Source organism: Branchiostoma floridae, chromosome 18 (assembly GCF_000003815.2).
Source record: "Branchiostoma floridae strain S238N-H82 chromosome 18, Bfl_VNyyK, whole genome shotgun sequence".
Lineage (NCBI taxonomy): Eukaryota > Metazoa > Chordata > Leptocardii > Amphioxiformes > Branchiostomatidae > Branchiostoma > Branchiostoma floridae.
Window position 1 is genome coordinate 9,698,010 of NC_049996.1, and position 14,940 is coordinate 9,712,949.

General features: G+C 39.5%; 1 protein-coding gene across 1 annotated transcript in view; it reads right to left on the bottom strand.

Moving 5' to 3' along the window:
• LOC118405769 (ubiquitin-conjugating enzyme E2 E1-like) overlaps nt 1-12,767 on the bottom strand; it is a gene marked incomplete at its 5' end in the record, with an annotated part of 16,290 nt that extends 3,523 nt beyond the window's left edge. Inside the window, 4 exon segments of the mRNA XM_035805503.1 lie at nt 350-497; nt 597-729; nt 12,158-12,208; nt 12,637-12,767. Coding sequence (XP_035661396.1) covers nt 350-497; nt 597-729; nt 12,158-12,208; nt 12,637-12,767 — 463 coding nt within the window.
• Between the last annotated feature and the right edge of the window lie 2,173 nt (nt 12,768-14,940).

Genomic DNA, 14,940 nt, shown 5'->3' on the forward strand with positions numbered 1-14,940 from the left:
CTCGATTCATTCTGACCAATCAGGGGAGCGATACCCACCTGCCTGGCCTGAATCTACGTGTTACGGCGTCATAACCAACGTGGAACGGGGCCTTCTGATTGGTCCGCGGCGCCTGGCTATATGATAATACTTTATCATCAATGCAAGATATAAACCACTCTCAATGAGCAGAGTCATGATTACTATCGAAACCACAAAAGCTGTCATTAAAGTCAAGTCAGAGGCATGATAATCATTTATTGATAATCCAAAAATGGAATACCTTCTTTTAGGCAAGTTAGAAGAATTCTGAAAATTCAGTATCTTGTTAGCTGTACATAATTGTCCTGGAAAAAAGAGATTTACTTACGGGGATTGCAGTCAGTAAGCAGTGAGCAGATGGACAGCAGGACTTTGGAGATGGTGAGGGCGGGGCTCCAGTTGTCCTTCAGGATGTCCAGACAGATCACACCTTGGCTGTTGATGTTACAGTGGTAGATACGGGTCCGGAATGTCACCTGGACAGGCAAAATTAACAGTCGTGTCACTTCCTTTCTCTCTAAGGATGAATTAAAACAGAGGTCAACACAAAATCTCCAACAATAGTCAAGGCTCACCTTAGGAGGTTTAAAAGGATAGTCTTGAGAGAAGTGGATGTCCAGGAAGAAAACTCCACCCTCGTACACAGACCCAGGCGGCCCCAGGATGGTGGACACCCATTCATACAGGTTGTCACCCTTCGGACCAGCACTGTGGAAAAACACAAAAATACAGAACTTTTAAGAAAATAAACATTTTTCAATAAAAAACTAAGCTTCTTTATATCCCTTAGATTGTCAATGCATGTTATTTGTTCTATATTGATTCTCTGCTGTTTAGAAATCACAGATGATTTTATTTGAAGCTCCCCTTTTTAATGGCACAGCAATTCACCTTTCATTCTTGTCATCTTTTGAAAAGATTTGATACATTGAAATACAAGGTAAAATCAGCTACAAGACTGTACTTGGGAGCACTTACAGAGGGGGCTCTTATAATAATCCAGACTCACATTCAACAATAGCAAGACTGTTACTATGTGAGTGAATAGCACACAGTTTGTCTCCACTATTCTGTGTTTGAGAACTCTTACTTGTTCCACCATTCAGGCCCAACAATACACCTTATCCTAGCAACACTGATTAAGGCTGTTGACAGAATATTGTTTTCCGATGGCGCCTAAAACAAACATCTCCGGGGTAAAGGTAAACAGCGGCACAACACAGGTGGAAAACCCCGGGTTAATCCGCACTTTAACAGGCAGGTGTTTCGGCTTGTTAGCGCTCACCTTTGACAGTTAAATCTTGCCTCCGGTAATTTTTAATACTATCAAAAGCTAGTCGTCAACTGCTTTATTGGTGGCGTTGTGAAGCTACAAAGCAAACAAATTGCTAACAGTGATCAAGTTGTAAACTCAAGGATTCTGAGATTAGTTTTGAGTGTAAGTATCAATCTTACAATTCCAAAAATTCCCCCTAAAAATGTTAACGTGGTACAGTCAAAACAACATCAAGTACATATTTTGCATTACTGGGATAAACTACTATGAAAGATGGGGAAGTGAGAAAGGCAGACTGTGTCCAGACTGGTTGTACAGTTTTTGTTGGCAGCGTGCCATGGTTGGATTGACATATAGTGGGCTGGCCAAACAATCCCTCTCTATAGGGTACACACCTTGTCAGCACAAAAGAAGGGGGATAAAGTTACATGAGCTGCTTAAAGCAGAAAAAAGTCCTCTTGATAGCTACAGCAGGGTTAAACCTTTAACCCAGAAATGCACCTGTTAGATGTACATTACCAGTCAGTAAGAATGGCAATTTTGTGTGAGGAAAACACGACAGCTAAGGAACATTTTGGATGACTTTAAGTACACATGTACCTACAAACTAAACAGCACTTCAAAAGGTAAACTTGTGTTACCTCCACACAACGTGTTCAACACAATAAATTTAGAAAACTCTCCTTAATTTGATTTGATTTGATTGATTTGATTTATTGAGATAGGAAGACAATACTTGCAGATCACAGGCAGCAGATACTGGTGTTGTGATCCGCACATAAAGTCATAGACATGATTCTCCGAAAATGCTCTCCTTATAGTTTCAAAAGAAACCTGTCGCAAAAAATATTGTATGTGCCTCATGCAGACATGTATATATAATAAAAGCCATTTAGCCTCATTTGAATTGATTGCACACTCAACCATACTTTGTGCATGCATACATTCATACCTTTGTCAAAGTGTAACAGAAACAAATCATCATGCACCACACGTACGGATAAATGCACAAAGCAAATGGATCTCGACTAACCAATACCCTAAAACCTGCCTAACCATTTCCTGATATCCAGCAGAAGTGCGGGTTCGATGAAAGAGCTGGGCTGTCTACCTGGGCTGTCTACCTGGGCTGTCTACCTGGCCTGGCTATCACGTCAGGCTACTCAGATCCCCCCATTCATAGCCCCATCATATGGGACTCAGCTGATTGACAGGCATATAGTAATTGCTAATCTCCATCCTGCCAGTGACCTGAGGCTGGCCTGTCCATCTGCCGCAACCACTGGCTGGGCCCTTCGGGAATGTGTCTTGTAGGACAGAAAATATCAGCTCGCACAACAAGAAAGACGAGCATAAATCACTGTAAAGCTAAAGTTGTACTGACCAAGGGGGTATAATTACATGTACCTCCTTGATCTCTATACTAGTATGCCATATTGACATATACACTCTCGGTCAGGTTTCTCCCCATAATTTTTAATATATAAGTGGAGAGACTGGCAAAAATGACCTGACGGTAAGATGACTATTTTTTGGAAAACCTAATCTTATTTTCTGACAAGTTGAGATTGTAAAGTGTAAAGATTGTGAAGTAAACACGTTTGCGCTGTTTAAGTGTTTTCATGAAAATGGGATCATTTTGCAATGACAGAATGTGTCAAGTTCTCCGAGAATAATAGCAATTCCTTTAACAATAGTTAAAACTATTGTTTTGATCATCGCCCATTCACAAGTTTTTGCAGCCAATGCTGATTGGAAAAGTGACACCGCTTGGCACAACAATCTGTGAATTGTCATGAATTTTAGCAAACCCAACCAGGAAAGTAGGAAGAAACACACTAAATTTTTAAAGTAGTAACGTTATAGTGGTGCTGGGCCAGGAACATAATGGAGGGCCGCCCTTGTTCCATCCTCTGGGGAGGACCCTGTCGGTAGTCACATAGTCTTTTAGATTGTTATCCACTGGACAATTTTTGTGTCCAGGACAGAGCCCAATCCTCTCCTTCCACTGCCAATAATCTCTCCAACCCCCTTGTACAATTGGATGGAGTGGGGAAAGTCCTGTATCACCAGCACAGCTTTTGTGACATGTCAAAGGATATGAACACAGGACCTCTGTTTTCTAGGTCAAACATTTACCCAACACAACAAGGTAGAAGTCCGAGAAGATTGGCCAGGCAAGATTTCACCACAGGGGCATATATGAACAAACAAAATACTAAGTAATTACTAGCTTGCAATTTTCAGACCAATCTAGTACTTATACTGTACTAGTAATGCCATATTGCCGAAATAACAAGAAAACCTTACCGTTATAAAATCTTTTTGCAAAATAGAATGATAAAGGAGTATCTTCTAGACTAGGTTTTATATAACATGTGAAATTGGAGTCATTTGTTACTTTGCAAATACGTCATTTTAGGAATAGTCCTGACTAACAGCTTTTAGGAATACATGTAGTCCTGCAATGCAAGACTAAACAGCTTCAAAATTAAGATCTAGGACACATCCCCATAATTATTACTACACACAGTGCTGGTACTTGTGTTCCTGCAAGGAATGCCTCCCAGACACATTCCCGAAGGGCCCAGCCAGTGGTGTACATGGACAGGCCAGCCTCAGGTCACTGGCAGGTTGGAGATTAGCAATTACTATGCCTGTCAATCAGCTGAGTGCCATATGATGAGGCTATGAATGGGGGGATCTGAGTAGCCTGACGTGATAGCCAGGCCAGGTAGACAGCCCAGGTAGACAGCCCAGGTAGACAGCCCAGCTCTTTCATCAAGAAGTGCAGCTGCTTCATGTATTGTCACCTTTGATAGTCAAACTCCCAGTCTCCTTCCAAAGATTGATTTTAATAACTTGCTGCTGTCTTGAGATATGGCAAGAAACCCAGACACAAGACAGCTACTAGTATTGCTAAAGAAATTAAGTAGATAGAACAAGCTTTCTTTCTTTTCCTATGAATCACTCCTTTCCCACTGTTACCTGTTTCAGCTCCTGACTTGGGAATTTGACAGCAGCTTTCTTTGCTTACTCATTTGCCTAAGACTGTATCGTATATCCTGCACATAAGGTACACAGGAGGTGGGGTCAGCAAGGGTCAATGTTACAAATGTTACCAATCTTTACTTCAAGAAACAGCTGCTGAAATATGGGGTGCGTTCAAATCCTTTTCCCATTTGCATCTAGTCCAGTCTTTTTCCCCATGGCCAATGTTATAATGTACGCCGATATCCTATATTCTTTCGTTCAAATGCCTGCAGGTTGTAATTTCTTGAAAGGTGCTGCTTAGTGCAAGCATTTTGTTTATGAGTGAAAATTTGAAATCAGACCTGTCCCCACAATCTGGTCAAGGAGAACTGTTACCACTGATTCCTTCAACAGAAGATGCTGCTCACATAAGTCATTGACTGAACTTGCCTTGCAAAACCATTGCCCTAGCTATCATGCAACATTGCATTACACTTCATTTGAATTACTCCCTTTAGCCCTAGAAGTTATACATGTACCAAACAAGCAAAGATCATGGTTTTACATTATGCCTGATTTTTCAAGGGCTCAAGAGTATAAGACTGACATATCATGATAAAACATATGGTATGACAATACCATATGTTACACAATACCATATGATACAATTTAAGGCATTAAAGCAGTGTGTTTGAAATGGTCTCATCAAATCAGAGATCCTAGAAGTGAACCTAACCTTGCCTTGATAGAGTTCATTCTCTATTATGAGAAGCCCTACAATCTATCAGAACAATTTGATTTACCAGAGTAGCCACTGATACATGAATTCAGATTCTTAAAATGTCTCTAGGATTAAGATTTTCTCTAATGCTAAATAGATATCATACTCCTCCAGGGTACTCAATGATACAACCTCTTACATTCCTTTCAAATGAAATCACAGTGGCAACAAGAATAAACATGCCATATCTCAATTGAATAAACCCTAGATAATATACATGTATCGTTATATAACCAGCTAACCTATCCTTTGAGTTTGAGTCATCTACTATGGTTTCCATTCCTGCATGTTATGCAACACATGTCACTGAGGCTAAGGCATCTTTGAGGTAAAGGAAAAAACGTTAACTTTATCTATAACATCAATCAGAAATGGAGATGAGCCTTCAAAACCACTACTTGGATCATAAAGGTCTTAAGATAGGATGACAAGGTTTATCGTATGCAGCTGGGTATATTTAGCTACAAGTATGCATCTGACCAGAAACATATTTCATGAGAGACTTGTGTTAAGTAAGACGTTGTTTTTTTTAACTTAAAAGCATTACCCGACTCTGTATTTTTTTAACAGAACAGAAACATAATGGTTAGCCAAATCTGTAAAGCCAAATCCCACCACAGTTTACTTTGCCAAAAACATGAAATATGCACAACAGGCACTTATTTCATCTAGCCAAGTACCAGGTTCATATGTACCCAATATAATATCACCTGTAGTAATAAAAATTTAAGCACAATCACAATACTCTGTTGTTCTTGAGCCAAATTTGGGGGTATAATCATATTAACAAGTACAGGTTGGCCTTAGTAGATCAAAATGTTCAACATGATTCACAGTTTCTAACATCACGTTTAAACCTTCTGCCTACCGACTTCTGATACAACTTTATGTTTGAGCGAACTAAACTCACATCCAGACGCGGTCATCTAAAACCTCAAATTTTCATGTTATATTGAACTATGATGAAAAAGCCCATGAATTACAACACATGGGAACAGGAGGCTTCATGGACTATCAAAAAGTCATTTACAACAATCAGTAGCTAATTAAGTTTTCCAGCCCTAAATTTTCCTGTTTTATGTTCTCTTTTACAAAAAGGTCAAATGTATAGTGCAGATCTAGTACATATTCTGGTTTAGTATGCAATTATTATGCATACCTCTTGTGTCATATTAATAAATCATTCTTATATTATATAGTGCAAAGGTGAACTATATCTACAGCAGGATGTAAATAACAAATTATGTGACTGATAAAAAGGGACTTTTGTGGGTTACCAAGGAATCAACAAAAGCGACTGTAAAATTTCTAATTCAATAATACTGTAATTTTTAAGCAATCTGGCTTCTGGAAAAAGTTCTGGACAAGAAAGTTCTGGACAAGAAAGTTGGATGTCTGAATCCTCCAAAAATAACAGCTGGAAAGTACTTTTAGTTTGTACCCTGTTCTCAAAGCTATGTGTTAGTTTACAGTGTCACTGGGTTCATTCTGGTTACAGCACAAATCAATAGGGTAATGTTTAAAGGGTAAACAATATAAAGATCAGTTACGTACATCTGAGCAGATATAGAATAAAGGTGTGTTACAACGATTTTATCATAATTCTATTACTAATTTCTAATCTGTAGAAAAATATTGCAGACTGCAGGTAAAAAACATCTTGTGTTATGAAATGCATCCTACAGAAAACAGATGATATGAAGTATTTTGAGCTCTATAAGTGCTTGTACATTGAGTTGAACATAGGATAACTTAGTGTGCGAATGCATGGCTTTACTAATCTTACTGGTACATATAAAACATATATAACATATTCCTATATAACAAGTCAGATTTTGACATGTTAGTCACACTGTTTACAACAAACAACAGTTGATAAGTAATCACAGGGTACGTTTCATATACAAGCATGGAATCTGTTTGGGGATGTTGCAATATTTAAAACAGAGTGGAAAACACTGTAAATGCAGAAATGTTCGCGCTAGTTTTATGTTCGCGGTTTTAGCCACTTCACCAGAAATTCTAAAACCACCGCAAACATTTTTCCATTATAGTATGTGACTACAGTTGATGGCGCCACAGGGAACCACCGCGAAAACTCCATTTCCCCGCTAACGCGAAAGTAAATCACCGCAAACTCAAATACATTTACAGTATTTTGCATCCAGGTCTTGGCACAGCCACTCGGAGGCCTTATACGATTTGTCAATCAAATTACACACAATAGACAGCGCCACTTTATGAACAGGGTCACTTGCGTGATGCAACAGATATCAAACCAGCTGTATCGGATAATTCTGTACTTGGTATGCTCTGGACAACATTGCAAGATATGTCTCACCACGCACATGCAAGTCTATATATCGGAATAAAGAGGCCATTCTGGGATCTTCATGTATCTTTTATAGTTTACTAGATTTTTGGAAAGACAGAATATAGGAATAGAACAGTCCGACATGGTAAAATTTACCCAGAGTGTTAATTTTTAAGGACTTGACATATAATTTCTTCCCAGTCTTTACCTTGTTCTAATACATACCTAAATCTCTTGAACATGAATGATCAGGATTGTTGTACCCACTTATGCTGTTCTACATGTATTTGTAATGCCACAACATCATGCATATACATGTATGTAGCTTTGAATGGGAATGAATGCATTGCCACAAAATGCTATGGATACACCACCTGGCAGTGTATATCTTACTGTCCGAAATCACCATTCATGTGATCTGGCTTTTTTAACGAAACCCTTTTGACTTACTGGTATATTTCACTTGACCTGATTCCTAAACTAACATCTGAGGCTATAAATGTGCTATAAAGATTTTGTGGGACTCCACTGCAGCTTGGACCTTATCTAACAATCAGTAGGCACCTGCTGCAGTCTACGCAATGGAAATCCACCATCTCTTTCATCTGATCTCATGACCCCCTTTTCATGTATGCCATCTGTTAACTCACTGTACATAAAGAAACCTCGAGCCTGATAATATCCTACACACCGCGGGTATACATCCAGTTTGCAATCACAATTTCAGGAACACTTTCCTACAAGAACAAAGAAACCAAAATAAGACCGCGCCTACTGAAAAAGCATGCAGTTAGTGAGTTAAAGTAACCGCTAGTGTTAACAGTAGTTCTTGGACACATCACACAAAACAAATGGATCAAAGACCGGGACACCCTGGGGTCCCTAGCATTGTTAAAAACCAGTACATTCAGAAACCGTTAAATAGAACATAAATTTACGACCTTCGGAAGCTAGACATCAGGGTCAAGTGGGGAGGGGCTCATGCCTGAGCTGCTGTCTGATACAGGCCTAAAGAACAACACGTCAAAAGGACGACCTAAACAAAAGACCAGGGGCATGATCCTACTTCAAAGACTCACAATGGCCCCGCAGAAGGCCAGTCATTATCTCCTCCTTTGTTCCTCTGATGTCAATAGATAAGAGGACTAACAAGAAACGACGTCAAGAAGCACTTGGAGAGTCATTACATTGTTAACAAACAACCCCAACTTCCAAAGCAATTTTCACTTATTCTACTGGTACTTTTAGGTGACTAAACTGTCCAAATCAAATTGTAATAGGAATGACTGTTACTAATCTTGTTGCCCCCTACATTTTGAACATAATTCTAGCCATTTGAAAATCTACATCTATAGCATTGTTACAGTTGGTCTAGTGCTTAAGTGCCATGATTATATATGACATAAAGTTTCACAGCTTTTCGTTCTATTTTTCAAAGCATAATATCAATAGTATGTCATTTCTGGAAGGCTATTATTTTATAAAATCTTCACCTTTAAAGAAAAACCCCTATGGCCCACAGATTCATACTGAACCTAATTATAAGGCAACAATAGACCATTATCACCCAACCACATTGATAATGATAAACCAACAAAGAAATCAAAAAGCAATTGTTGCTATTTTCAAAACATCACCAGACACTGGTACAAGCCTTGGGTACAAACATCAAATGACAGGTCCATGGCTGTCTCCTAACCCTTGATTTGTTTGAAATTTTTCGTTCTGTCCTTTACTATTTGATTAAAAGGACGCCACAGTTCTTGTGCTATCACTAAGGAGTAGAGACAACTTTGCAATGTCGCATGCCAGCATTACGTACATGATGTCTACAACACTTTCATTCAAAAACAACATCTATATTCATGGTTTAGTCCCAGAGAGGACAGTCACCTGGGAGAGACATGCTTTGAAGGGCAACATGCCTGCATTACATAGGGTGGGGCTGCTTAAGTTGATGCTGTATTCACCAGCCTAAATTAAATCAAAAGTGTTTCCTAATACAAATGATATTGAAAATATGAAAACCGCTTTCTCGTTGGCATACAGAAGAAAAGGGTGCCATGAATAAATGAGTTGATATGAATCTTTTGCAAATGTAAAATGTATTTTCTGCCTTCCAGTATAGCATTAGCAAGAGGGTCTGTGTGAACCTTTTCCATAATGATAAGGCGTAGGCAGCCTACTTTGCTTTCAAATAGTTCGTAGGGAAAACTGTCTTATTCATGTAAGTTGTAACGAGATAGTTAAATTTTGTGTAATTGCCTTCCTAGATTTTATCATGGTTCTTCTTCTGAATTTAGCACGGGACCCCCCATGCAGACCCTCTAACAACAGAGAATGCTTACGGTATGCTAATGCTGTTGGTATACTCTACCATAACAAGTCTGCCTCTAAATAAAAACACGAGCGACCTTTAATGAAATAAATACCTGCCAGCTTTGAATTCTCTCTCGAGGGGGCTTCAGTGTTTACAGACATCACTAACCATGACATTCACAGTTTAGGGTCTGGATGAGACGTACCTTTACCCTCACTTTACACACATCAAGTCCATCAAAATTTGATGTGAATCTGGGTTACAATCTCACAGCCTATAACTGTACCAGCTTATTTGTAATCCTGGTTTGATATGAACTACCCGAGTAGCCATGCTGGTTCTGCACACATGACTAATGTAGCCATGTGCAGCATGCATACACAATGAGCAACACAGAAAGGAATCACTGTGTGATTAATATTTGAAAGGACAATGTCTAAGCTTGATTAAGCAAAGGGGCTGATTAATACAAAATACATAATCATGGTACACTGCTGAGAAAAAAGTTGACTAATGAAGGTAATGTCTATGACTTGTAATGCACTGTATGGCAACATAAGACAGATGCCTTCCTACATAGCAAAAGGGTACAGTCATGCAGTTTCCAATCTTTTCATAATTTCTGAACACTTTTCTACAACAACTTGAACAAGGAAGCTAAAGGGAAACTGCATCTCAGTATTTGAAAGGGCAATGTCAATGCCTGACTGAGCGAAGGGGCTGATTAAATGAATACAATGTACCTTATGTCAAACAGCCAATGTATGGTTGACTGCTGACAAGAGTTGACTTATTTCTGTGCATTGCAATACCCTGTATTATATGTAAGGGTGCAGCTCCTTACAATATGGTATATCATACTATATGTAAGTATTTATGGGTACAAATGTACCTCAAACTTCAATACATGCGCTATCAAGGTAGAATTTAAGTCTTGTCACTCTTGTACCCAAGTGATTTTTTCCTACTTGTCTTTGTTACCTCATCAATGCAATGATAAAAATATATGGTTATGTCTGAAAATATGCATGATGTTAAAGTTGCTTAAGTATACAGGACTAACCGCTTTCACTTTCAATCAACCTTCAATATTCCTCATGGGTCAGTTTCCAATATTTGTTTAAAAGCACAGGGATATTTCACGACATTCCCTTGGCTGTCAATTTAGATTAAATTTTGTTCTTGTTATGAAGTCCTGTCACTGATGACTGTTAGTAGAATAATGACTGTTTTGGGACTGTATTGGAAGATAGATCTAGCTACATACTTTATGAAAATTAAGTAATTCAAATGCCTAATTATACCACTAATACTGAAAGGTCTGGAAATCATGCATGGCCTTACACAATCTTTGGGTCAGTGTTCAATGTGTAATAATCAAATCGATGTTGAAATGTTATCTTCCCACATGCAGTTAATTACCATCACCAGTTCTGATAGCATCATTTTACTGTGTACTGTTATTTTAGGGTTTACGGGCCATTAAATTATATTCTTGCCCCAATATCTACAACAAAATTACAACCCTTATTCATCATCACTGCATTTTGTTACATTTACTTCATAGTATCAATATTAGGGACTATTGAAAACCTCAGGCTTGATGGACTTTGACAAGATTTTGCATTTTTAAAAGGAAACATGACGGACTGAAATGTTAACGAAGAGCAGACAGGGCCCTAGCAGACCTGAGAATACCTCGTTAAATGCAAGGTCACATGCAACATTTTCATGGTCATAAAACTGTAATGATCAAATCAATAATCTTAAATGTCATGCAGGGGGCAGTTAATGTCCGCTTCGTAACGAGCATCTTTTTAGCTTCTCTATTGTCCCTATGGTGGACTGCTAGTTTTCCAAGACACTTATAAATTTTCATGGCAAACATAAATATATTAGTACCATTGGGAATAGGGGGAGCATGGCCACAAATTACGCAGTCAGATAATCATGAATTGCAAAGAAAATGTTAATCAACCTGAATATTAAACAAAGTACTCTCAGCAAAAAGTAGATAAGCTAAACATACAGCTAGTACTTTTGAAACAATATTGTGTATTAGTCCTACATTGCTACAAGTATGTAGCACTCATTTGTTTACTTTTAGACAGTTCCTTTGCTCACATGGTTAGGAACTGCTTTTTTTGCTAAGTCCTTAAGAGAGACAAGCACAAACATACACCTCATACATGTAACTATCATTATAACGGTCGGGCAAAGAAAGTTAAAACATTCTTAAGTGTTCTTTTAAAGGAATCAGATGTAAGATGTTTGGCTTTGCCCCGACCCCACCTGTAGAAACCCAAGCCCTGGCCATCTTCACCCCAACTTGTTCAGGTGCTACTTGACACCTGGGTACTCAGGAGGACCCTTTGTTTGTCACCTGTGTGGAAAGCCGGCTCTGTTTGTGTAGGGAGAGCCTCCACTCTCACAACCTCACCTTAACCTTAACACAACTCCACATCTATCTACCTGCAGTTGGGTGGTGGGTCCAGCGTGATTTCTGCCAGCTCTTTCTGGATCCTGCACAAAAACAAGGCCAGGAACAGGTGAGAGTTACCCAGAGGGAAATATCCCTGCCCCCAAAACAACTGGAGACGCGATAAAATAAACCATGAGCAGAAGCTGACAAAGGAAGGCGACATAATCACTGTGCAAAGTACACACACAAGATGGCCGCCTCAGCTGACCCTCCCGTTATTTTATGCACCACCATACTCCCTTCCCCGCCCTTAAACACCACCAATTCCACATCCACGTCAAACTAGACTTTATAACCAACAAGATGGTATAAATCGGGCCGACTTCCCCAACTTCTGTGTCCAACAGTACAAGGTTTTAGCTTATATGCAAATGAGCTGATTGGCAGTATTACAAGGAGAGACTGGCATGATTAATCGTGATAGAAAATGCAGCGTCGCTATGTTATTAATGCCGAATTGATCTGGTACCTCTTAGCGCTGGTGGACAGCGCCTTGGTGGACTTGAGCAGCTTAAGGTTGTTGTCTCTCTGGTCCTTGGGTCTTCGAGAAGAGTTGGAGGAAGAACTTGAGGACGTCCCGGCTTGCTCGGCTGCAGACATCTTCCCTTGTCTCTCCGCCAGCGGTTCCCCCTCACTTCGCTACCGCAGATCTCACCAGGGACAACTGCGCCTGGAATGGGACCCCAAGGTCACTGGTTCAATTCCCAGGGCACTGTCAGCCCCCACAAACTAGATACACGGTCCTCAAACTAGTCTGGACGGTTCGAATCCTGGAGAGTAAAAAAAGGAGATGCGATTCGACATCCAAGCTTGGAATAAAATGTCACTCGGAAACTCCGGGCATTTAAATCTTAAATCGCCAATCAAATGATTCGTGTCACTGATAATTCTCGAGGAGACTCTTCAGAATAAGTAGCAAGGGAATGAAAAGGACTTCAAACAGAAGACACTTTGTCTAACAATAAAGGTAACGTTACACACTACAACCGACATTGAAGTCGAGTCAATGCATCATCAAAGAGTAATTGAGGCAAAACAGCCGGTACAAAACTATCCGTTCCTGTCTCAATCACAGGGCAGGGACCGCTCTATTTCCGCCATTTGTCGGGAGTTTGGGTCTGGTACAAGCCCTGAAGTTCGACATTGACCGCTAATTTGCCGCAAAACCGCGCGAAAATGATGAAAATTTGGTGGACACAAACCTGCACCGCGTGCCCGGGCCTCCCGACAGATTCCTGGCTCTTCCAATTCCCTCCCTCCGGAAATTCCAGTGGTCACTGCGCGGAATTTTTAATTTCAATTCACAGCGTTGTCCACCCAACAACGCCGGAATATCCGGTCAGAATTAAAACACATTGGTGCAAGGAAATAAATGACCAAACGTTCAGAGTAAAAATGGACGAATGTAAATGTAAAGCCAGACGTAATATCTTAAGCGAGGGGGTGCCGGTGACTGAGAGCACGGCAAATGTACTCCAAGGGATTAGCAAATCTAACAACCCCCGCCGGCTCAACCAACCTGTCAAAAAGATACTTCAGTTTATCCCTCTCTTTTCATCTTACACATTTTGTCACTAAGGATCATAACAACCTCTACTTAAAGTTTAATCATTTTCCACACGTCTCCCAAGCTGTCAAATTAAACCAAGTTCAGTAAATTTCTTCTGAAAGGACATTGGTCTTTTGTTTGCTATGCACACATTTACTCTAAGGTGTTGTGAAGTGTGATCCCCTGTACTGGTACTTATGATCAATAATTGGTTATACCTGTTTGTAAAGCCAGTAGCTTTCAGTAATGTAGCACGGCCAATTCAGTTCCAAAGTTCTTCTCTATTGTTTGTATGTCCTTTACTGATGTTTGTTTCTCTATAGAACACCTGGTGTACAGTGTCAGAGACCAAGGTCAGAAAAAGGTGCATTCTCCATAGGGATGAGTGGGACAATAACTTCATGCTATAGCAACAAGTGATATTTACAAACTGAAGACACTGGGGCTGTTGTGGGCTTGAATTTAAATTTGACTACATTACAAGGTTTCTGTGTTCATATTAGCATAAGGAAAATTTATAACACCAAGGAGCTTTATACCTTATTACACACACCTTAACGTTACCAAATAACTTTTTCTTGGTGTACCCAATGCTCACACGACTGTTTCCCCTTTGTAAAGTGCTACTACTGCTATATGTAATGGCAATCTTAAGGTATTGAAATAAGAATATCTTTAATTAAAGAAGATGTGGAGAGAGATGCAAAAAATATATACCCAACATTAAGTTATCAGCTACAAAGATGCATCTTGGTGCTCTTTGCACTACTGTCACCACATCAAAATAAAACTCTGAAAATGTCCCATACATTGTACATACTAGCCCTGAACACTATGACAAACTTAGTAGATATTACAGATAGAATTGTGAGTGACATCAATTATAAATGTTATGTATTCCAATGTTAGTTACCTGTAACTTATGTGGTTATTATTCCACATCCCATATTGACTTTATCAGTAACGTTAGAGCTAGTTGGACATATCTGACTGTATGTTTGTTTTTAATTTGCCAGGTTTTCTTAGTGAGTTTAGCAACAGCTAATCTCCAAGCAGATCCTAAGGTGCCATAAGATAGTATTAATGCTGTCCGAGGGGTATGGCCAGTCAAAGATGGTAGCATACACACTCAGGATTTCATTTTAAAATCCAGGAGACAGAAAAAAATTTCAGGCTGGCTAGAACATAATCTCCAAGCAGATTCCCTCCGGTGGGCATAAAACA